This window comes from Stylophora pistillata, chromosome 1 (genome assembly GCF_964205215.1).
Source record: "Stylophora pistillata chromosome 1, jaStyPist1.2, whole genome shotgun sequence".
In the NCBI taxonomy this organism is placed as follows: Eukaryota; Metazoa; Cnidaria; class Anthozoa; order Scleractinia; family Pocilloporidae; genus Stylophora; species Stylophora pistillata.
Window position 1 is genome coordinate 56,528,409 of NC_142519.1, and position 21,696 is coordinate 56,550,104.

At 39.8% G+C, this 21,696-nt stretch overlaps 2 protein-coding genes across 3 annotated transcripts in view; one reads left to right on the forward strand and one right to left on the reverse strand.

Annotated features, from left to right (window-relative positions):
* The window catches only part of LOC111331139 (uncharacterized), a 26,064-nt gene extending 15,624 nt beyond the window's left edge, over positions 1 to 10,440 (reverse strand). Inside the window, exons 1-11 of the mRNA XM_088724766.1 lie at positions 10,252 to 10,440; positions 9,856 to 9,953; positions 7,544 to 7,618; positions 7,174 to 7,261; positions 6,955 to 7,052; positions 5,472 to 5,571; positions 4,021 to 4,144; positions 2,642 to 2,712; positions 1,792 to 2,219; positions 732 to 776; positions 322 to 404 (exon numbers count right to left, since the gene is read on the reverse strand). Coding sequence (XP_088580892.1) covers positions 322 to 404; positions 732 to 776; positions 1,792 to 2,219; positions 2,642 to 2,712; positions 4,021 to 4,144; positions 5,472 to 5,571; positions 6,955 to 7,052; positions 7,174 to 7,261; positions 7,544 to 7,618; positions 9,856 to 9,953; positions 10,252 to 10,288 — 1,247 coding nt within the window. The 5' untranslated portion in view covers positions 10,289 to 10,440. The remainder of the gene's footprint in view (positions 1 to 321; positions 405 to 731; positions 777 to 1,791; positions 2,220 to 2,641; positions 2,713 to 4,020; positions 4,145 to 5,471; positions 5,572 to 6,954; positions 7,053 to 7,173; positions 7,262 to 7,543; positions 7,619 to 9,855; positions 9,954 to 10,251) is intronic.
* A 3,496-nt stretch (positions 10,441 to 13,936) lies between these two features.
* Positions 13,937 to 21,264, forward strand: LOC111331140 (microfibril-associated glycoprotein 4). 2 transcript variants are annotated; one of them, XM_088724796.1, is made up of 4 exons: positions 13,937 to 14,700; positions 17,578 to 17,692; positions 18,538 to 18,844; positions 19,477 to 21,264. In XM_088724796.1, exons 1-4 carry the CDS (start codon positions 14,380 to 14,382, stop codon positions 19,706 to 19,708), a joined length of 975 nt encoding a protein of 324 aa, XP_088580922.1. In that variant the 5' UTR covers positions 13,937 to 14,379; the 3' UTR covers positions 19,709 to 21,264. The 2 variants fall into 2 exon arrangements, with proteins under 2 accessions (XP_088580922.1, XP_022791932.2); XM_022936197.2 differs by having other exon boundaries at positions 13,944 to 14,700; positions 18,538 to 18,949.
* The last annotated feature ends 432 nt before the right edge of the window (positions 21,265 to 21,696 follow it).

Genomic DNA, 21,696 nt, shown 5'->3' on the forward strand with positions numbered 1-21,696 from the left:
CGAAAGGCAATCTGGGTATCCGATAATCATCGAATTTTGATAAATCAAATGAATAATTAATCAAACCCGCAATACCTCGTCCTAGCAGTGACGTTTTCTCAGATCTCCCTGAAATCCGAGATCAAGGAATCGTGGCCTGCAAACTGCCCACAATGCCTTTCGGGTCGTGTACTCTTTTACACTTTTTTTCCTTTCTCGAAATGGCTGTAAAAAAGATCTCGTTAAGCTGTTGTTCGATATTGCTGTTTGTCAGCCTTTTCTCGGCAAGAGGACTGATTCCTACTGTAAAGAATTGTGCGGCCTTAAAACGCATGTTCTTACATGTTAATTCTGCCTGTGATCAGCACATCATCACGGATCTTGATTCCTTCCAAAAATGATTCATCATCGTCGTCGTCGTCTTTCTAAATTCAAATAACAGTCATGGTTTTTGAAAGGCAGGTTCACTTTGTTATGTTCTTGGGCAAGACACTATAATCTCGCAGTCTTTCTATGCATATGAGCCTGTATAGTTACGAGAGAAATTTCCGCGATACTTGACGAATTGATAAGGGAGGTAGGGAACGGAAAGGAGGGATAGAGGCTACCTTGTTGGAATTACATGTACATATCATGCAGCGGGGCTACTAATACTCCTCGTCACTTCATGTAATGGGAGCGCGATATGCTCCGGCGAAGATGTGCAACTACACTTGGCTTGTGAGAGTGACTGGAAAGCTGACAATACTTACCTCTCCAAAGCCATATTCTGGAATATCAGGACTGCTAGGAGCGCTCTAAAAGAGAATGCATCGATTAGTCTTGACTGACTGAAGCACAAAGAAAGAAGGACTAAAATTTGGAGGGTTTTAGGGCGGGGGGGAGGGCGGGGTGGGGGGCAGGAGGATTTTGGGGATCATTTGGTTTTCAGGGGGAACAGTGGGTGGATCAGTCGTCGCTAACAGAGTATAAAAGGGGGACTAGAAAATTGACTGCCAACGTGGTAGGACCATAACGATGCAACAGGGCCTTGAGGGGGGGGGGGGGGGAATTTGGTAAATTTTATTGTGACACAACTTAAATCTTTCAGTCCCCAGTCCCTTGCTAATTTGCCTGTGGGGTCTACATTTGTAAATAATAATAATAATAATAATAATAATAATACGTATGATGCACGATCCTCGCAGTAGATAGCGCTATTTAAGCAATAGCGAAAATCAGACCTGAAAAAAATCAGGCCTGTACGGGACTCGAACCCCTGACCTCTGCGATACTAGTGCAGCGCTCTACCAATTGAGCTAACAAGCCAACTGGGAGCAGGTCGTTAAGTTGATTCGTAATAAACCCGTGAAAGTGATAAATGAGATACAATGAGTATATGAAGATCATATATTTTGAACTGCGGTATTAGATACGTACGATGCACGATCCTCGCAGTAAATAGCGCTATTTAAGCAATAGCGAAAATCAGACCTGAAAAAAATCAGGCCTGTACGGGACTCGAACCACTGACCTCTGCGATACTAAAGTCAGGCCGTACAGGCCTGATTTTTTGCAGGTCTGATTTTCGCTATTGCTTAAATAGCGCTATCTACTGCGAGGATCGTGCATCATACGTATCTAATAACGTAGTTCAAAATATATGATCTTCATATACTCATTGTATCTCAATAATAATAATAAAAAAAAGTTTGCAAAACGGCAAATATCTGAAGAGACTATGAAAGGCACACAAGCTAAGTACGCAAAAAGGAAAAACTCTCATTTTCCTAATCTTCGGAGAAAATCACGTTGGATAAAAATCAGCCTTACCAGCCAACCTTCACTTTCAGTGCTGCTTTCCAGTTCAGATTCCATAGAACATTGCAGATCACTCCCTTGCGAAGCACTCGCTGAGAACGGCAAAGACTCCCCTGAGCCCGTGAAACTACCAGTCATGTCCCCTGCAGACCAGCGGTTCGGCCGATCAGGCGTAACCGTAATTTCTGGAAGTGACGATAAATGAAAGCTGTGTCTGTAATCGTTATTGCGTGACAGACTGCGTTTGGAAGCTGGCGTGGAGGTTCTGCGCGGTATGAAGCTCTGCTGTTTCCTGAAAGTTTTTTTTAAAGGTGCGGTGTTGCTATGAGGTTTGGCTTCTTCGCGAAGTCGGTCTAAACTGCCGGTGGATCGCATACTCTTCCGTGACGGGGGTGTCATGGCGGAGGAGGGAGACAGAAGGCTGCTCTCGCTGGAAGAACCTGGTACCAAGAACATATAAATGTCAGCTAAGGGCTGCTCCTTTATTTTACTTGCAGTATAAGTTCTGTGTAGAGCATAACGGAGGGAATTTGTACAAGCATTACTTGCCAAAAATACTAAATCATGGCCAGTAAGAGTTATCAACTTCGGAAAGTCCCTATTGTTTCATAATTTTTAATAACTGTGGCTTGAAATTTTATTTCTGTGCAATGAACAAGTTTTCACAATTTAACTTAAATCTATGGGGGCGGCCGATTTTTCGTCAACGTTCCAAGGATTTTCTAGGGTTAGGGTTAATGTTTTTTCACCGCGTTACTATTCGGTGCGGTTTGGAGATATAAAATTGTGCCTGTTTCCTGAGAAATTTCCCGCTGACGAGCAATGGATATCGATGGCCAAACCTGCTCATACGTATCTCTACCTTCTGCTCCTGCTTTGTCACCGTCTTTAGCGCGCGTTCTTTCCACAGTTATCTGACAAACTGAGTGAGATCTACAGTGAAACGAAAACAAAATTATTGGATAAGTGATGACTTCTTGTAAAGAAGTATACTTGTAAAGAAGTATACTTGTAAAGAAGTATACTTGTAAAGAAGTATACTTGTAAAGAAGTATACTTGTAAAGAAGTATACTTGTAAAGAAGTATCTTGTAAAGAAGTAAAGAAGTGATGACTTCTTGTAAAGTTATATACCTTTGTAGGGAAGAGTTTTGCAATTCATTATGAACAACCACGTGCAATAGCACTAGCTGCGCACACAGTGTCTTCAATTCCATTACGTCAAAAAGAGAAAATAATCGTTGCCTTATTTAACGCGGCTCTAATAAATATATCTTATTAACCAAGAGCGTGGGCCGTACTGGGAGAATATCGGCCCGAGGTCTTGACAATACGGACCGAGCGCAGCGAGGTCCGTACAAAAAAGACCGAGGGCCGATATTCTTCCAGTACGGTCCCGAGCAAGCTTGGTTAATAAGAGATTTATTATACGACTGAAGTTCAAAGGGAAACAAGTGCGTTATCATTCGGGACCATTCGGGACAGTGCCCGGTCCAATACTTAGAGAATAATTACCGGCAATAGAGCATTTTGATCGGTTGATTTTAGTTATTGGCCCTCTAACTGCCCGAGTCGTGTAATAAAGCCGCATAACGTACACGTAATTTTCAAGCTGCCTAATTTTGTGCGACGCATAATATACGACCTTTCGAAAGGATTTTATAGAGGGAAAGGAAGATTAACTAAAAGCGAGCTAACCGGTCCTAAATCAGTCCAAGAAACTCACAAGATGTAAAGGAACAGTCGCTCAAGCGAGCTAAAACTAGTTCAGATTCTTCTGAGTCGAGAGCGCGACCGTTTATTCCCATAAAAATCGTTACATTACTCAGTGCACAGCGTAAACATAGTTGCATATTTAGGGAGGCTCATTTTGCGAGCTTGGGCTACCTGTGATATGACTGGGAAATCTAAGTGAACAGGCCACCGTCCCTTCGATCAAAACAACTCACATCAACAAAAGAAAAAAAAAAGGGATCAATGTTTTGTGTTTTTGCTGTTTCTTTTTCCCCTTTCTGAGGCCTCGCAGGGAGGTAAATTTATGTAGCATGTATGTTTTCGCTGCGGGTAATTCTACGTTGCAAACAAGTTTGCGCAGCGGGTACGTCTCTGATGCACAGTGTACGTTATTTTCGCAGAAGGAAATTGCTCGTTCCCACAGCATGCGTCATTTTGCGTCGTATGGTGTACTCATGATTTTAGCAACACGGGTGTGGCTGGCACTGAACTGTTGGAAAAAACTAACCTGCTTGAGACGCGGTTCATTCGTGTTTCAGCAAAGATGAGTTTCTTTCTCCCCTGCTTCAACAAGGAGAGAACTTCACCTGTATCCCGAACAACATACTCCGACAGATTATCTACATACACACCTGAAATTAAAAACAAGGGATTTACTTGAAACAACACTGGATCATCCAACAACGACTACTCAAAAAAGCCCATGTTGGCCTAGCATTTACAACAGCCAAGCCACTTTACACAAAAGATGAATTAACAGGCAGCCATGCTAGTTCTTCCCTGGTCTGTGCTTAACAGTGAACACGTTGGAGAAAAACGACGGGAGACTGGGACGTAAAATGACACTTGCTCTTTCCCAGAGTTCCACCGATTTTCATCCTACAGCTTCTTCCGCGCTCTCTGTTTAGAAAGACTCAACCGAGGTATTTAGCCGATAAAGAAGAACCTTATCTATGAGAACTAAATTTTTAGGCCAGTTTCGTCGAGGTCTGCCAACGCCTACAGTCGAGAGGGAAGAACGTACGCTCTTAAACACGAAGGCGCGCTATATAAGGAAGTCTTCCCTGGGAAGACCTAGCTAGGCTCATTTGTCAGTCACTGTTGACGTGTGCGGGTCAAATTTAAATGCTGGTAGACGAACAAAAGGAGCTAATGAGATATCTATTAAACAACAACAAACATATGAAACATATGTATGAACTGCGGTTATGAAACGTATATATGCACGATCCTTCGCAGTAAAGCACTATTTGAGCAATAGTGAAAATCAGACCTGAAAAAAATTTCAGGCCTGTACGGGATTCCGTACAGGTCTGATTTTCACTATTGCTCAAATAGTGCTTTACTGCGAAGGATCGTGCATATATACGTTTCATAACCGCAGTTCATACATATGTTTCATATGTTTGTTGTTGTTTGATTTATCATCTACGGGTTTATGTCGAATTAATTTGATGGCCTGCTCCCAGTTGGCTTGTTAGCTCAATTGGTAGAGCGCTGCACTAGTATCGCAGAGGTCAGTGGTTCGAATCCCGTACAGGCCTGAAATTTTTTTCAGGTCTGATTTTCACTATTGCTCAAATAGTGCTTTACTGCGAAGGATCGTGCATATATACGAGATATCTATTGTTTACTTCCACCAGCATGGTGGCCGAGGTAACGTGCGAACCACCTACTTCGATCTCAAATTTACCGCCACAAACAAAGGCAGTTTCCATTGGAGGAAGGAAATACAAATCTCAAAAATTCTTGTATTGCGATGAAGACATAAAACAATTTTGAGGAATGCGCCCGCTGTTCACTGCTTTGGAGTAGCTGTGGCTCAAGCTGACTTGATTTTAAGAGTTCTACATCACACGACGGTTGATTGACAAATGGTCCAGTGGGACCTGAGGCTCTTTTTATAGCGCGCCTTGGTATTTAATACGTATCTTGCTCCTGTTAAGAATATATCTTTACCTCTTTTCGGATCTTCTCTAAGCACAAGCTCAAGTTTGGTATTGGCGTTCAGCAAGTCGTAAATCTTCTCTTGATAGATCTGAAGGTAAGACATGCAGACCTGAAAAGAAACAGTTAAAACTCACAATGAAAACTGGCAGACAAGCTCCAACCTTAAACCCACACTGTCACGTAAGAGGAACCAAATTCGCTGCTCTCCCCATCCCCTCTCAAGATATGTCTCCCTCTGGTGTACAAAGCGCAAAGTTTTCCCGATCCGGCCACCTGTAAACGGAGACTTCAAGAGGGGAAGAAGAAAACTTATGAAGTCTAAACGTGACTGAAAGGCCATTTAAAGTGGCTTAAACAGACTGAACCGTATGAAAAATAACTGCAAAATTCTTGATGACTGTTGCGTGCAATGTATGATGATTTCTCCATTTTCAAACATCAACTTTCACATCTGGCTCACTCTTACCTCTAAAGTGAAGTGAACTATGTCATTTAAACCATATAGCAATTTCTTTAGATGCCGCTTGGACCTGAGAAATTCTGACCCACAAACCCCCACCCCCCTCCCATTTGCTCTTACTCAAGTATGTACTCGAATCACGTGGCCCATGCATACAGCCCGGAGCTTTTCAGGGACCATTCCATTGCAAGGTTTAACTACCAGTATTTCATTAGGGTTCCTTGACAATTTGCTGGTATAGCCATTTACACTCCTGGGCTGGGTTGTTAATGTGATTTCTGATTTGGGATCTGAGAACTTTGAAAGATAATTCAGTACAGTCATGATGTTTGTCTACAATTTGACGACTGGTTGCCTTCGACGGACCAGAGAAAATTATCCAAGAAAGGCTTTGAACAAAGGGCCAACGAATCCCGGATTAAAATTTAACTCTGGATCAGCGCTAATGAGCCGTCGAACAGCTGGGCCATGGGTGGATAGGAGAGGCACTTCAAGAGTAAAGAAGAGGGCATTGGGGTCTATCAATAACCGCAAAACCGTAGAAAAAATGACCCAAAACCGCAAAAATGCAAAAACCATTCGATCAAAATCGAAAACTGCATGCAAAGCGGTCGAAACCGATAAATTTTTACATCCCAGTTATCAAACCCTAAACGGTCTGATACAGAGGTGACAAGTGCAGCATACTGAGGTTTCGCGGCAATTCGAGATCAGTGGAGGCGCATAATTGCTGCACAGATCGAAGAGAAACCGGCTGAACCTAAACCCGTTACTATTTTTGACGAAAATCGAAACCAAAATGATAAAAAACGGAAAATCCGCAAACCGCAATGAACACCAAAACCGAAAAACCGAAGTTCTTGGCATAAAAACCGAAAAATCGATCTAAGAAATAGCCAAAACCGTAAATCCCAAAGCCCCCCTCAGTAAAGTGTTTGCTCAAGAAGGCACTAGAATCCAACGCTCTAAATATTAGGTAACCACGCCTCCCTACTCTTTTCCTCCCGCCCTAAAAGTATTGAGATTATTTACCTTATATTTGTGATACTTGTCTAAATGGATCCTTTTAAATAACTTTTCTGCCACTAGTGCACAAATGCCATCTTTTGACATCAGGGTGTGGGTCTTGCCTACAATTAAAAATAGTTCTTAGTTATTGATAATTTTTTAAGATAGCTCTACGAGCGAATAAAGTCAGCAGGACCTTCTCGAATCAGGTCCCATGTAATCACCAGACAATATTCCACTGACCTGTTCCAGTCTGGCCATATGCCATGAGAGTGCCATTAAAGCCTGAAAACACAGCATCAAGCAGTGGTCTGCCAACTGTGCTGAATACCTGTAAATGTACATTAAGAACTTGTAATTACTAACTGAAGGTTTGAAGGTAAGAAGGCAGGAACGATGAGCTGCTTCCCTTCCCACCAGTCTCACCCCCTACCCTAGCCACTTCCGTCTCGGGTTAAAGTCCCTTTCCAACCTTCCAAAGGTGCCTGATCACAGGGTAGTCTGGAGGGGCCTACACTCCCCCATCTAAGGTGTATCTCAAAGGCATTTCCACATCCGTCATTTGATTTATGGTTAAATAAAAGAACAATCCATTCAACATGGTCATGCATACCTCTCTATTGCTTGTCTGCCCGGGGAAGATGCGATCAAATCTGTATCTTCTCTCCCTTGCATCATTCAATGAAACCTGCAAAGAATAATCTCTCCACTCAGATGATATCTTTAGGAAACATTTTCTGTCACAAACTCAAGTTACAAATGAATTTAAAAAAAAAATAAAGGCAGATCAGATTTTGTTGGGGACCAGGGACGGCGCAGTGGTGAGAGCACTCTCCTCCCACCACTGTGGCCCGGGTTCGATTCCCGGACCTGGTTTCACATGTGGGTTGAGTCTGTTGTTGGTTCTCATCCTTGCTCCGAGGGTTTTTCTCTGGGTCCTCCGGTTTTCCTCCCTTGGCAAAAATCAACATTCCAAATTCCAATTCGATCTGGAAACAGTGGACAAGAAGAGTCACCCAGTGGAATGTCCATGGCTAAATTATTATTTATTATTTGTTTATTTATTATTTATTTATTAATTATTTATTTATTATTCATCATTAGAGACACAATTTGACTCCAAATCATGATCAGTACAGTGGTTTGGTTGCCAAGAATATCAGTTTTTTTAACAGAGAAGCTGTTGTAGTGGCCATCATGTAGCATAATTGGATTGAATCATGTCGTATGCACAAATACTGTCAAATCACATAGACATTACATGCTCTGGTCATCAATCATTTCCAATTTGAAAATGGTCATGAACAATACATTTATGTTAGCTGGATATGCCCACACTCCAAGACCACATTTTCCTGCACCAAATATTCAACTTTCACATATAAATTTAAGCTATGTAACTTTGTAACAAACCAAAAAAACATAGAAAAAGAACTCATGCCAGCTGTCTGCCTATGAAGAAGATTTTAGTAGGTGTTTTGTGTGCAGGGCTCTCTTTGAAGAAGTCATGAAATACAACATGATGCAACAGATGAATTGACGTACATGGCTTGTCTCATTTATGGGAGGGGGGGTAAAATCAAATGGCATTAAACTTAATCATAAATGACAAAAAGCCAAGTTTTTTTAATAGTTTGTTATTGACCCTCTGTTTTGTGATCTGCACTTCATCACAGATAAACAAATGTTTCTAATAAACTCCCCACAGAGCATGAACCATGTGAATTAAATTAACCCTATTCATAAAAAAAATATCTGTTTGTGAAATTTGTTTGGGTTATAGCTGTTCTTTGAAAATTGTACATTTTGTTTACTTGAACGATGAAATAAGTAATTGTTAACCACTGAAAAAGTAGCTTAAGAAAATAATTTTGTGTTTCTTTGTTGCATATTAAAATAATCTTAATCTGAAATCTAAATTTTTCAGACCATGCATGTGATACAATTGCTTTTTTAGATAAATAATTATACTTGTGAATATTTTGGTAAAGTTCTTATAAATGTCGACACGTGTCTACAGCAAAATAACTACTTTTATTTTTAGAATATCCCAGCAAAGAAAGGGTTTGTTAATTGTATTTCTGTGGTTTCAAGATATATAACAAACACTTCATTCTTTGAATTTTTTGGGTTTCTGTATACATTTATATTTATCACAAAACATGAATGAGGACTTTAATAAATATAAATGCATTCATGTTTCACTCCACATTTCTAGTTATGCCCATCTTCCATCATAAGGAGCCCCTAAACTTTCTTGTTCCATATCATTTCTACTTAGCAATAAATAAAAAATAAGAAGCCCACTTTATAATAATCACCTGTTACGATGGCCCTTTTGGAAAAGCGCGCGGTTGTAAGTCTTATTTGAGATTTAATTATTATCTCCAAGATAAAATCTTTTAATGGATTTCTGAATGAATTCACCGTGTAATTACTTACATACTATTAAATATAATTACGAGGTCTTAATTAAACTAAAAAATAGTAAATAGTAGCTTACAACAAACAAGTTTAACTTGAATTCGCCTACGCTATCTAATATCAATATCGTTATATCGTATCAAGTACTTTACTAGTCTTTTCATAACAATCTCTTGTAACTGATATTGTTACTGAACCTCACACAGAAAAACGCAATGTGCATTTGTTGTTGAAGCGAAAGAATAAACGCATTGGACCAAAACAAAGAACTTTCTTTGTCATTAACATTTCGAAAATGAATTTTCCAGAAGAATCATTCAGGCCACTAAGAAGAGCACTGATAAATATCGTATATCAACTATCAAATATTACAGACGTCATTAAATTCTGCAAGGAAATCCAATATTTAATTTGAACAGAGAGCAAATGAATCGTGACCACAAAATTCATTTGAACTTTAGAAAATTTAACTGTACTTTCGAATACACATTACTGACTCACCTCGAAGTTATCGGATTCAACACCAGGATCTTCTCGTCTCCGCACTTCCTCAGAAGTTCTGGGTCGCACTCGAACGTAGACACGAATCCTGTCCGATTCTATAATAAAAAGCAAACATAACATTTTCAAAATTGGTCACCCATGGAAAATGTCGAGTGACGTGCGGTCACGAACGTCCAGGTGGTCTGGCGAAGCAAGGTTTCAATTTCGAATTATTTATTGCGCGGTAATGTCCATCGCTTTAAAACCTCCGTAAAACATACAGGAAACGTTTCTTTGACGTGACATTCTAAACCCCAAAGTTAAGACTAGAAAGAATGCTCTAAATTGCCAAACAAATGAACATTAACACACAATAGTACTGTGAAACGTTCAACAAGTTCCTCTCGAACTCACCGCCTTCTCTTGTGCGTAACGACTTCTTATCTTTCATCTTCGTTTGGATAAACAGAAATTACACCTAGGATTTCCACAGCATAAGTCCATAAAGATTGGATTATAATAAGATCCACTCCAACGACAAGATCTCGTGTCCATCGCGTCAAAAGACTTCCGCGCGGCATGTAACCTTACTTAATTTTAGCCACTTCCATAAAAGATCGCTAATTTATCACACGTGACGAAATCAGATCATAATAGATCCACCGGACCATGAAATTTATTCTAATATTTGAGTTCGCCTTGAAAAAAAAAATGTCAAGATCCTCTCAAGATTTGGCCCTGAGCTAAAGTACATTTAGTCTCCAAGTCACATATTTGCAATCGTAATATAATCAATTACACCCTATAAGAAAAACAAGACTAAACAAAAACAAACGGGGTAAACAAACAAACCGCCTTTTCCTGACAAAGTACAAAGGAAACATTATACTTCGCTTTATAATACACAAGCCCTTGCTTTAAAAAGAAAGTATACAGGCTAAGCCACCTCGAATATTCTCGGTCTAAAGAAAAAAAAAAAAAATCAAAGAAAAGATTGGCGCCAAGAAGGCGAAGTTGTCAAGTACTTGGCATTATTGATAAAAGTTTTTTGTATATATATTTTTAAAGCTCTTCCGTTTTGAAAGATGACCGAGTTTTCAGAGAACCCGCGCCTACGAGCATTGAAATATCAAAAGAGAAAACTAAAAAATGAGAAATTGATGCCTAAACGAGCGAACTTCATAACAAGTTATTTAACCCTAGATCATGTCGGCTCGATAAGATAAAAATGTTTCAGATATTTTGAAACCAACCAAACAAAAAGAAATTCAAGGCCTATACGACAATATAGGCACATAAGTTGGTTTCGCTATGCAGATAAATATTCGTTGCGTGACTTAACTAAGAAAGAATACATCTGGACACGATTAACTTGCGTGACAGTACAGTCCACGCTCTCCATCCGAGGGTACGTATTGTCACGACAATTTTGTCTGATTATCCCGACTTCCTACAAGCGAGTCATTTAAGAGCACACTAGCCGGTTAAGTAAGCGACCCACAAAATGCATGTGATTATAGAGATCAAAGCTAGAGGTTTTTTCTCGCATCATTACATTTAAAAACCCGTCCAAACTCGAAGATCTAGATCTCATTATCATTGTATCATGAAAAGACCTATTGTAAATCGAAAGTCGATGGTGCCATTTCTTTCGCCCTGACGGAAAAAACAATAGATATCCCTGTTAAGAAGAGAAAAATGGCTTAGGACCTCATAACCCAGAAAATCAATTAAACGACGACAATAGCCCATTTCCGAATTACCGTTGGCCTCTTTTTCAAAACTAGGCCTAGTGCTCAACCATTCTTGTGAAAATGAGTTTAATTTTCATGTGAATGAAAACTTATTATCATATGAAAGGATGAGCGCCAGGACTCGTTTTGAAAATGAGGCCAAGGGTAATTCGGAAATAGGCTATTGCAATCCTCCCAGAGAGTTTGGCCTTACCATGAACAATTTGTTATGGTGAACACACTGGTTCTTGAGACCTGTAAATATCTCCTTCGGCTGTTGAATCGTAATGTTTTGACCCTTCAGCTATGTATATTTTTAACTTGTTTTTATTTATACATTTTACATCATCCTACTTTTATGTTATCTAATTTATTTTAGGCAGGTCCACATCAGCTTTTTGCTGCCATTGTATTAACTTAACCTGCTTCACCAAATGTATGTATGTATGTATGTATGTATGTATGTATGTATGTATGTATGTATGTATGTATGTATGTATGCACTTTAGCACAACAACCTGAACATGAAGACTTGAATGAAAAGTTAATGAAATGAATAACTGATAGCGCATCAAAACAACTGATAACCCGTCTAGATCGGGACGCTTTCGACTCAGTAGGGTAGCAATATTTCAGTTATTTTATTTTGAAGTTTATCAATGAAGAAGAAATCTAGGGCCTATACGATAATCAAGAAGTATAAGTTTGCTTCGCTATGCAAAGAAATTTCTTTGCGTGACTGAACTAGGAAACGACGCACTTGTAGATACAATTAACTCGCGTGACAAAATAGTGCATGCTCTCCGGAAATTTGTCTGATACTGCGACTGCTTTCAGGCAGGTCTTTGAAGAGCACAGTAAGTGACCCACAAAAGCTGTGTGATCATAAAGATAAAAGCTAGCGGTTTTTTTTTTTTTTGCACTGCTGTATCTGAAATCCGTCCCAAACTCAAAGAACTAGAACTCGAACGAAATATATATAAAAAAGAAAAAAACATTTCTTTTAGAGGCTGTTGATGAAAAAGCCGTTTGATAGCAGGCCTCAAAACTCCATAAAATCAATAAAAAGGCAAAACGTTTTGTTTTTAATTTCTTTGATTCTATGGCATCGAGGGGCCGGCCTGACACACCGACGAGGGTGGCGAAATTCAATAAACGAAACGAGCACACCTTACTTTCAACTCTTCAGAGAATATAAATTTTTATTCTCTTGCAACTCTCTAAAACATTTTGTAACACGAAAGGGATCGGAAAACGATGATAGAAACTGCTTTGGTTCACAATCAGGAAAACGGTGCAAATTTTTTTGTCTTTGGGGAGCCCAAGATAATACCTTAATCACAGAGCTTAGGGGTACCTCTTAATTTCTAGTGCGCTCGCCGATTCAAGTAATCGTCCCGGAGAGTTTGGCCTGAATAAGGACAATAGTAAAACAAACTGGTTCTTGAGACCTGTCAATAGCTCTTTAATCTGGATAATTGAATTTAAATGTTTTGACTTATCAGCTTAAGGGACAACAACACTCAACACTCAACACTCAACTAGGGAATAAGAATTATTTACGGCACAAGGACGTAGCCAGATATTACTGACCCAAAAATTTATCAGAAAATGGAGCTTCCTAGATCGAGAACATGTCACAGCTGGAAATAAAAAACGGAGAAAAAAAATTGTTTTATGTTTTATTTAGGATCGCTTTATTAAAAAATGGTGAATAAACATCCGAGGGAAACTTAATAAAAACAGCGTTAGAAGGAGGGATGTAATTATAGAGCACAATACCTTCGTATAATAAACAAGCATAAGTTAGCAGGTGACTGAAAAATGAAATTAATTTTTTCCGTCTGAGGGCTCAGATTTCAATAGGGACCTGAGCCGGTCAAGGCGGCAAAGCCAAGGAAGACTTAAAAAATGAAAATGTGTTTGCCGCCTCATACAGCGCCACACCTAAACTTCAGTGTAATGTATGAAAGAAGCGTTGAGTTCCCAAATGGAAATTAAAATAATTTGCCGATGCGGTTTCCATTCGCAGACGACGCAACTGGTTTTGGTGATTTCTTTGTTGTTTTGCATAGAACGGCCAAGAAATGCACCTGCTGAACTATTTTTCTGGCAATTTGATCTTTTGTTTTTCCACGTCCTCGTTGCCGTCGTCGTCGATGTTTGTTTAAGATCCCTGATATTTCGTTTAACCTGTTAGCCTAGCTTGCATAGTGGAGGAAAAGGCAGAGGTCGTGAGGCGAAAAAACCCCTTATCTAAAACATCTCAAATCATTTAGCGCGAGAAGGAATCGAAAAACATCGAAGGTAAGTGCCCGCCCACTTTTGCAGTCTATCTGATTAGCACTGTGCAGTTTATTTGGTCGTTCGTGCGAAAACGAAGGCAGGTGATTCAGTTTATCAAATATCGATAATTTTGCACACTTACCATTGAGCCGAATCCGTCAAAATGATAATTTCTTTATTCTATATTTTTTTTAGCTTTACGGTGATATATAATTTTCAAGGGTTTTATCAAAAGCAGCGTACGTGCAACGATTTTCCAGTACACACCCCTGAAGACCTGCAGTAACAAACAATTGAAAAATATTAAAAAAAAAAAAAGCAATGTGAAAAGATTGATACAATGCATGAGCATACAGCACAATGCCTTTCCCACGTCACTAATTAAAACCGACTTCTATGAGCAGGTGTGAATTGACGGGTGACTCAAATACAAATTAAATTAATTTTTCCGTCTCTCTTCACCTGTTAGCTTAGCTTGCATAGTTCCATCTTGCTTCTCTGTTCATCTTCTTTTGAAGTGAATATGCATTTATCGGTACTTACCCTTGTGTGTACAGTTGTTTATGGCGTAAGCCGCCTTTCAATGCCGGATCTGAAAGGTGTTAACTTCGCTAAAATGATAACAGGGCGAAAGCTGAACGGAAGTTTGATAAGAGAAGTAGAAGTGGATTCGGAGAGCGCTTGTCAATTTGAATGCCTGGAAGAAGAGAGATGTCTCTCCTACAACTTTGGAACTACAAAGAGCAACCCTGAGGTGTTCAAATGCCAACTGAGCGACTCTGATCGATTTGTTGGAGTTGCCAACTTCATTGAAGAGAAAGATTTTATTTACGGCGGTGTACAGGTGAACCCATCTAACCATTTACGTAGTTTAATTTACTTCATGAATTCTCTAGTTCATGTTGCAATGATTTTATGCATCTTCCAAACCGGCCACTCGTGTAAACATCCGAAAAGTGTGGGAAAATCTGCCAAAACTGTAGTAGGACGATGTGACAACCACTGAAAATTACGAATCTCGCATAGGCATGTTAATTAGTGGGAATCGAAACTCACGATACTTCCAGATAATGATGAAAATTTTTATGATGAATTCAAAGAAGATCGACAGTCGAAAACCTGTGTAGCGCAGTTCAAAAAATATTCCATGATGATTCTTAAACAGAATCGAAATTACCTGAAAGATATTAAGTTTACCCCTAACTTTTGCGAAAAAATGAACACAGCCTCATTTACCGTTAGCAGATCATTCAAAATTAACGTTTATAAAGGTAGAACGGTTCGAAGAATTTCCAAGAGAAAGTTTGGAGCAGAATCAATTATGATAAGTCTTTGAGACAAGTGATCTCAAACAACCAAACTACTCTTTCTATTGTTAAAATAACTGTGAAAATAAGTTTCTAGAAATAGGTAGAATGTCTAGTCATGTTGACTGTAAAAAATACAGTAACGAAAGTCCTAGCTCCGTAGAAAATATGAATTAAATGAAATATGTGTTTAAATAACAACATTCGGATAAAATAAAAACTGCGACAACTTCTTAAAATTCCAAACTGAGGGGTAATAAATTGGCTTGAACAAAAACTAAAGAGAAGAACTCAGTTAAGGTGGCTCGTACCGGTTTTCATCTTTTTGATGGTTTGTAACTCTGAAAGAATACAACAGAAAGACCGACCAAGGCCAGTTAAACACTTTTACAGGGTTGAATTACATAATCATTGGTTATCCAAAAATAAGTGTCATTTCGTCACTAGCAGTTTCCATGGCAACGCTTTCATAGGCTTATTCAGACGCATTTTTTAGCTTGTGGCTTAAATAATTCGAAAACTAATCCGGTGACACCCTGATTTTATTCAGTGATTCCCTTTGGCACTTGAAAAGGAAAATGCACAAAGATTTTTAAAAAATTCTACGGAGCGGAATTTCAGAAAATCTACAAAAAGGGCAATTTGCACACATCACAAATTTCCTTCCGTAGAATTTTCTAGTTTTCTTTTCTGATGATTCCTTTCGACGTTATTATCATATTGGAACAATAAAAAGAAGGGGTCACCTGACTTGTTTTCATGCAATAGCTTTGGTGAGTTTAGCAATTTCAACGCGCGTTCTCGTGCATTTAAAAATCTGGATGCTATAAGATCTACATTTGCTCATGATAGCTACCGCTGACAATTGCGTGTGCTCGCGCGAGCACCTACGATCTGATGTTTACAGACGATTACTGCTAAGAAAATCATTAAAGAACCGTCAAAAACAGCCTCCCGAGCTCATCTTAAAAATCCTACACATGACTTCTGGCTATATCATATTATTTTCCTTGAAGTTTCAAAGTCTTCTTCCACTTCGGGTAGATTATCCTTCACTTGAGTTCTTCTTTTTTCGCCGTCGCAAGATTTCATATCGGTTGAATATTTCTTTTAAATGTGAAGTGATGCAACCTTTACTTCTCCGAAAATCGTCTTCGTTATCTTAGTTTCTATCTCCTGCATTCACAGTGGCCGCTCAACACATCAAATACAAGCTCTTAGGTAAACTTCTCACAAAAGTAGAAAAAATTCCACGCGCCGCCATCTTTGTTTTCTTAAAGCTCTTTGACGTGATTGGCTAATTTGTAAAATCACGCGCGCCACGAGTGAATACGAAAAGAATAAAAAAAGGGGAGAGGAAGAGGAAAATGGTAATTTGAAAAAACAAAAGAAGAGATTTTCTACTGACATGCATCACGACCTCTGTTGCGAAGGGGTTAACCATTAGTGATAAAACAGCTTAAAAATTTAGCAGTTAGGCGTAAAAATAGACACATTTTTAACCTATTAATCGTAGAAAAAAAAAACTAAACCAGGAAAATTTTTCTGGTGACCACAATGGAAAGATATCATAGGAAAATTTGTTACTTGACGAGAGAATTCCGCATTAAATTGCACGCGAAAACCGATATCGCACAAATCGCGAAGCGATGAGTGCGATATCTTTTTTTTAAGTGCAGTTTCACGCGGAATTCACGAGTCAAATAATGAATTTTCCTTGAATCACATAATTGGATAAAAATGAGAAAAAAGAAAAAGAAAACAGCATTACTAATGATTGCTGGGTATGCGTAAATGCGAAACAAAATCACGTAGCCTCGTTTTCAACTCGCAATTCCACGCTGGATATTTCGCTTCGTTTACCAGTCAGAATGTGAGATTTTATTCAATGATGCGATTCTATCCATTAGCGCTAGCCGTTATAAAATTGGCCAAAGTTTTAACCGTTAACCATAAAAACCACTATGCCATTATTAAGACCCTCGATTAGCCCCATTAAAGGAAAGAGTGATGAAATTTGTCTTAACTCTTAGTCATCTTAGCATGCTTTCGCCCGAAGCAGTGACTGGCAAAGCTATGTTAATCTAGTCAGAGACCGGTAATAATTTATCACTATAGGGGGTCGGAGTTTGGTTGGGTCACGATACTCTGTTGGCGACGAGAATGATTCCCCTCCCTCCCTTCTGAAAAACATATAATCTTCCTGCACATCTCCCCCCCCTGCCAGTATTATTTATTCCCTCGGGCAATAAATAATATTGGTTTGCTAGAGTCCATGCTTGTTTTTTATGATGTGAAAAGGTTAGTTGCTCGAGTGACCCGGATCACAGATTTATCGAATTGCTACAATTTACAGATTTCATTGAAGGTAATCTATGAAACCAATCTAAAATTTTGATGAAACATTTTCACAGAGCTCTTGTGAAGAGGACAGTTTCCAATGTGGTCACAAAGGAGTCTGCATTCCCAACTATCAACATGGCAGTGCACAGTGCCAGTGTAATCATAACTACACAGGAAAACCCTGTAGTAAGTTGATAATAATAATGATATTATCATTCTTAATAGTGGAGGCGCGGTGGCCTCATGGTTAGTGCGCTCGACTCCGGATCGAGTGGTCCGGGTTCGAGCCCCGGCCGGGACATTGTGTTGTGTTCTTAGGCAAGATACTTTACTCTCACAGTTCCTCTCTTCACCCAGGTGTATAAATGGGTACCGGCAATTTAATGCTGGGGGTAACCCTGCGATGGACTGGCATCCCATCCAGGGGGGAGTTGAAATACTCCTAGTCGCTTCATGCTACAGAAACCGGAGTTAAGCACCGGCCTAATGGGCCACTAGGCTCGTAAACAGACTTTACCTTACCATTATTAATTATGATTTTAATTACAAATTAACAAATTGTAAACACCACAGCGTAAACTAACTATTGAGTTATGGATTTACGCGGGAGGTTTGCTAAGCCCTCAAGAAGCTGGAGTCGCTCTCGGCTAATTATTGTCTCGAGCGACTCTTCCGCTTCTTTCATGCTTAGCAACTTCTCACGTGTATCCATAACGCCATAGTGTGTGCTGTGGTGTTTGCCATTCGTTTTATAACGAAACATTGATAAATTGTAGCAATTACTGGGACTAGAAAAAACAAGCGCGCGGAAACTAGTCTTAGCATTTGCTCACGTTAGCAGCGTACACACACAGGCAAGTGGTGGACGCTGAATCGAGCAATCCGAGCGCGCGCTTTACTTTGATTATATTACAAAATAAAATAATAATGATTATGTTATGAGTTAAAGTTAGAGATGGATTGAAAAGGAGGGGGCCGAGTTTTGTAGCTAGGGGAATGTTCCATTCCTTTCTCTCTCTCGTTGTCTACAGACCCAAAAAGCTGCAACCAGCTACTCCGAGATGGTTTCAACTCCAGTGGCGTGTACACCATCAATCCAGATGGTGGCAAACCAATCCAAGTGTTGTGTGACATGACAACCAATGGTGGAGGCTGGACCGTTTTTCAGAGACGTGTTGACGGCTCTGTTGATTTCTATCTTGAATGGAAATCCTACAAAAATGGCTTTGGAAATCTGAACGGCGAGTTCTGGCTTGGAAATGACAACCTTCACCGTTTAACAGCCGTCGGTATCACCACGTTGAGAGTTGACTTGGAAGATTTTGAAGGAAACATCAGGTATGCTGAGTATGACAATTTTACGGTGGCAGACGAGGCAGACAAGTACAGGCTTTTGATTGGAAGATACAGTGGCACAGCGGGGGACTCCCTTAGGTGGCAAAAGTAAGAATGGTTCTCTTCGTCTGGATCTCCAGCCTCGTTCCTGGGGCCTCTCGTCTTCTCGCTCCAGGGGCGGGAAGATTAGAGGTTGCGTTACTGCATGTTTGTTCGAGTTCCTATTAGCTAAGGTGCTTGTGCTTTAATTCTGTCTGGGTGTGTGTTTGTCTGACTGTTGGTATCTCCGTCTATCCATATGTCGGTTTGTCCTTTTTTTCTGTCCAATTTGCTTGTCTGGTTGTTTATATAATCTGAAAATATTTCGTATGGTTTCTACAGCCCCATTAAGGGATCGGTTGTAATTCATAGCCGTAGGGGAGTGTCGCTCAAGATAAAAGTTGCTTAATTCCCCCATGAGGTTCTGCAGTCAATTTTCCAAAATCCCCTATGATTATATTGAGAACGACTGAACTTCCCTCCGTTTCTCCTGGAAACCATGTGGTCCTGGCCCCAAAAATCATCCAACTCCCCCACCCTAGCCCGGTGATAATAATAGATAAAACACACTAATATGCGCTCTTATATCATTTCAGTAAAATGCAGTTTTCCACAAAAGATCATGACAACGATCAATGTAGTCATTGTAGCTGCAGCAAACTCTACAAGGGAGGCTGGTGGTACATTTCCTGTCATGGGTCCAATCTGAACGGACTGTACCTTGGGGGTCCACATAAGTCTTATGCAGACGGAGTCGAATGGTCCGGTTTCAGGGGCCTACACTACTCGATGAAACGCGCTGAGATGAAATTGAAAATCAAGGAATGAATTGTATACGAGAGTAACCGAGAAAAAACCCATTTGAACTCAGATCCAAAGTCAACGAAACACAGCGCAGTGGAGCAGGAACTGTGGAGGAGGGGGAGGGGGGTGGGAAAGGTTAGTCGAACGTGACGCTTGATCGCTGAGTCAATTGCACTTAGCGCTCAGGTAAGCTTTTCCTGCCCCCCCCCCTTCCCCCCACTCCCCATTTCCACTCAGGATACGCTGAACTGAGTCAATATACTTAATGAGATAGATGATACCCCCAAATCGTTTTTTCTTCCATTTTTTTTGTAGTTTTATCTTAGGATACCATTATAATCTGTAGACGTAGCCATAGGCTCATTAATTTCAGTGCACGTATATAAACAATAGGCTCTGTATATTTGGCACGGAATTGTGCACGGATATTTGTCTGCGGACATTAGCTGTTCTAAGATACGAACAGCTCTCAGAGAGCTAAGCTCAATAAAACCTGTGAGCTTCGAGAACAGATAATGTCCAAGGACGAATTTACAACCATATTTCCGCGCCCAATAGAGTTCTCCGGAATTTTCTGCCTTCGATATCAATTCGACTGGAAACTGTGAACGAGAAAGGCGAGGATATCCTCTGCTAAATACTCAGTATAATGCTCATTACAATACTTTTTCCCCTTTTTCTGCAGTATTGGTATGTTATTAGGTCGAAAATCCCGATAAGTAATACAACATACCAGCAATCACTAAACTTTTTCATTTTTTTACGAGGCAAGGGAGGGAGGGCTTTGATCTTGCAACGACAATATTCAGTTTTTTTTCTATGAGAATTATTCCCGAATGAAACAAAGATTTTAGGCTGCAGTGCAGCTTGCGTTTAAAAATGTAATTGGGAAACGCGCTGTTCTCAGGAAAAATTACATAGAAAATCGGTGGCGCTTGCATACGACTTTTCTCTACCATGATATTGCGCGCGCACGCAACAAAACTGCTTTCCCTTTAAAAGAATTATTCGCGCGCGCAAGGTATTCGTTGCGCATGCACGTCACTATTTTATCCGGATTCCATGGTAAACAAGTAACGGTTTCCGTCAAGACAACAGATCGCTCGATTGTTTGCTTTCCGGTAAAAAAGAAGAGGAGCAAGCCGTGGATTGGCTGAAAGTCGAGGCGGCAAAATTTGAAGAGGAGCAAATGGTCGCGAGACGTGCGCGCGAAAACTGCATTGTTAATGACGTAATGCTCCCCACGGTCGATCACATGACCGACGAACAGGAACAAGTAGCAAAGATCAAACAAGAAATGGACAGCGATGGTACGGACCTTGACAGATACCTCGCTGGACTGGATGAAACTATTAAGGAAAGTCTAGAAAAACTCAACGATGTTCGCGATGAACTGGATTTTCTCGATGATGGAAGTTTGGACATATTAAGTGACCTTGAGGATACTGACAACGAATGAATTGCACATTTTTAGTTAAAGTCTATTCCAAATCAAAACTGAGCCGAATTAGGGGCGCAACAACATACTTGAGAATATGTGATTGCCTAAAATTCAATAATAAAGCAATATATACACATGAGTTTTGAAAAGAGTTTTATTTGCATTTACCGGAGTTTCTATGTTTAAAACTTCGAAATCTGTTGTTGTGTTTTCTTAAATTTACGCCTTTTTTCGAGCGATGACAGAGAAGAAATGATTGGGATGGGAAGCTTGGAATAAAGCTTACTTATATGCGGTTGAAAAAAAAGAACACTTTATTTCTATGAAGGAGGCTACGCAAAAAACTTTAACACGGTATTACAATTTGTTGAAGCACTTGTATAAAAAAAGTATTTGTATGTAATTTAAATGATAAAATCACATCACAAAAGTCGAGCAACCTCTTTCTTACTTCTTTTTTCACTGCGTTTGAGCTTTATCCTCACAAGCATTGCCACTAGCTGCCTCCCTTTCGTGGAAGAAGAGGGGATCGAAAAATCTGTGACCTCAGCAGCAAGCCTTTTTTTTTCTG

Excerpts from the sequence above, each read along its gene's own strand:
- LOC111331140 (XM_022936197.2), top strand. The coding sequence starts at position 14,380 with ATGCATTTATCGGTACTTACCCTTGTGTGTACAGTTGTTTATGGCGTA. Across the intron at positions 14,701-17,577 it reads TTATTTACGGCGGTGTACAG|AGCTCTTGTGAAGAGGACAG; the intron begins GTGAACCCATCT and ends ACATTTTCACAG. Across the intron at positions 18,950-19,476 it reads GACTCCCTTAGGTGGCAAAA|TAAAATGCAGTTTTCCACAA; the intron begins GTAAGAATGGTT and ends ATATCATTTCAG.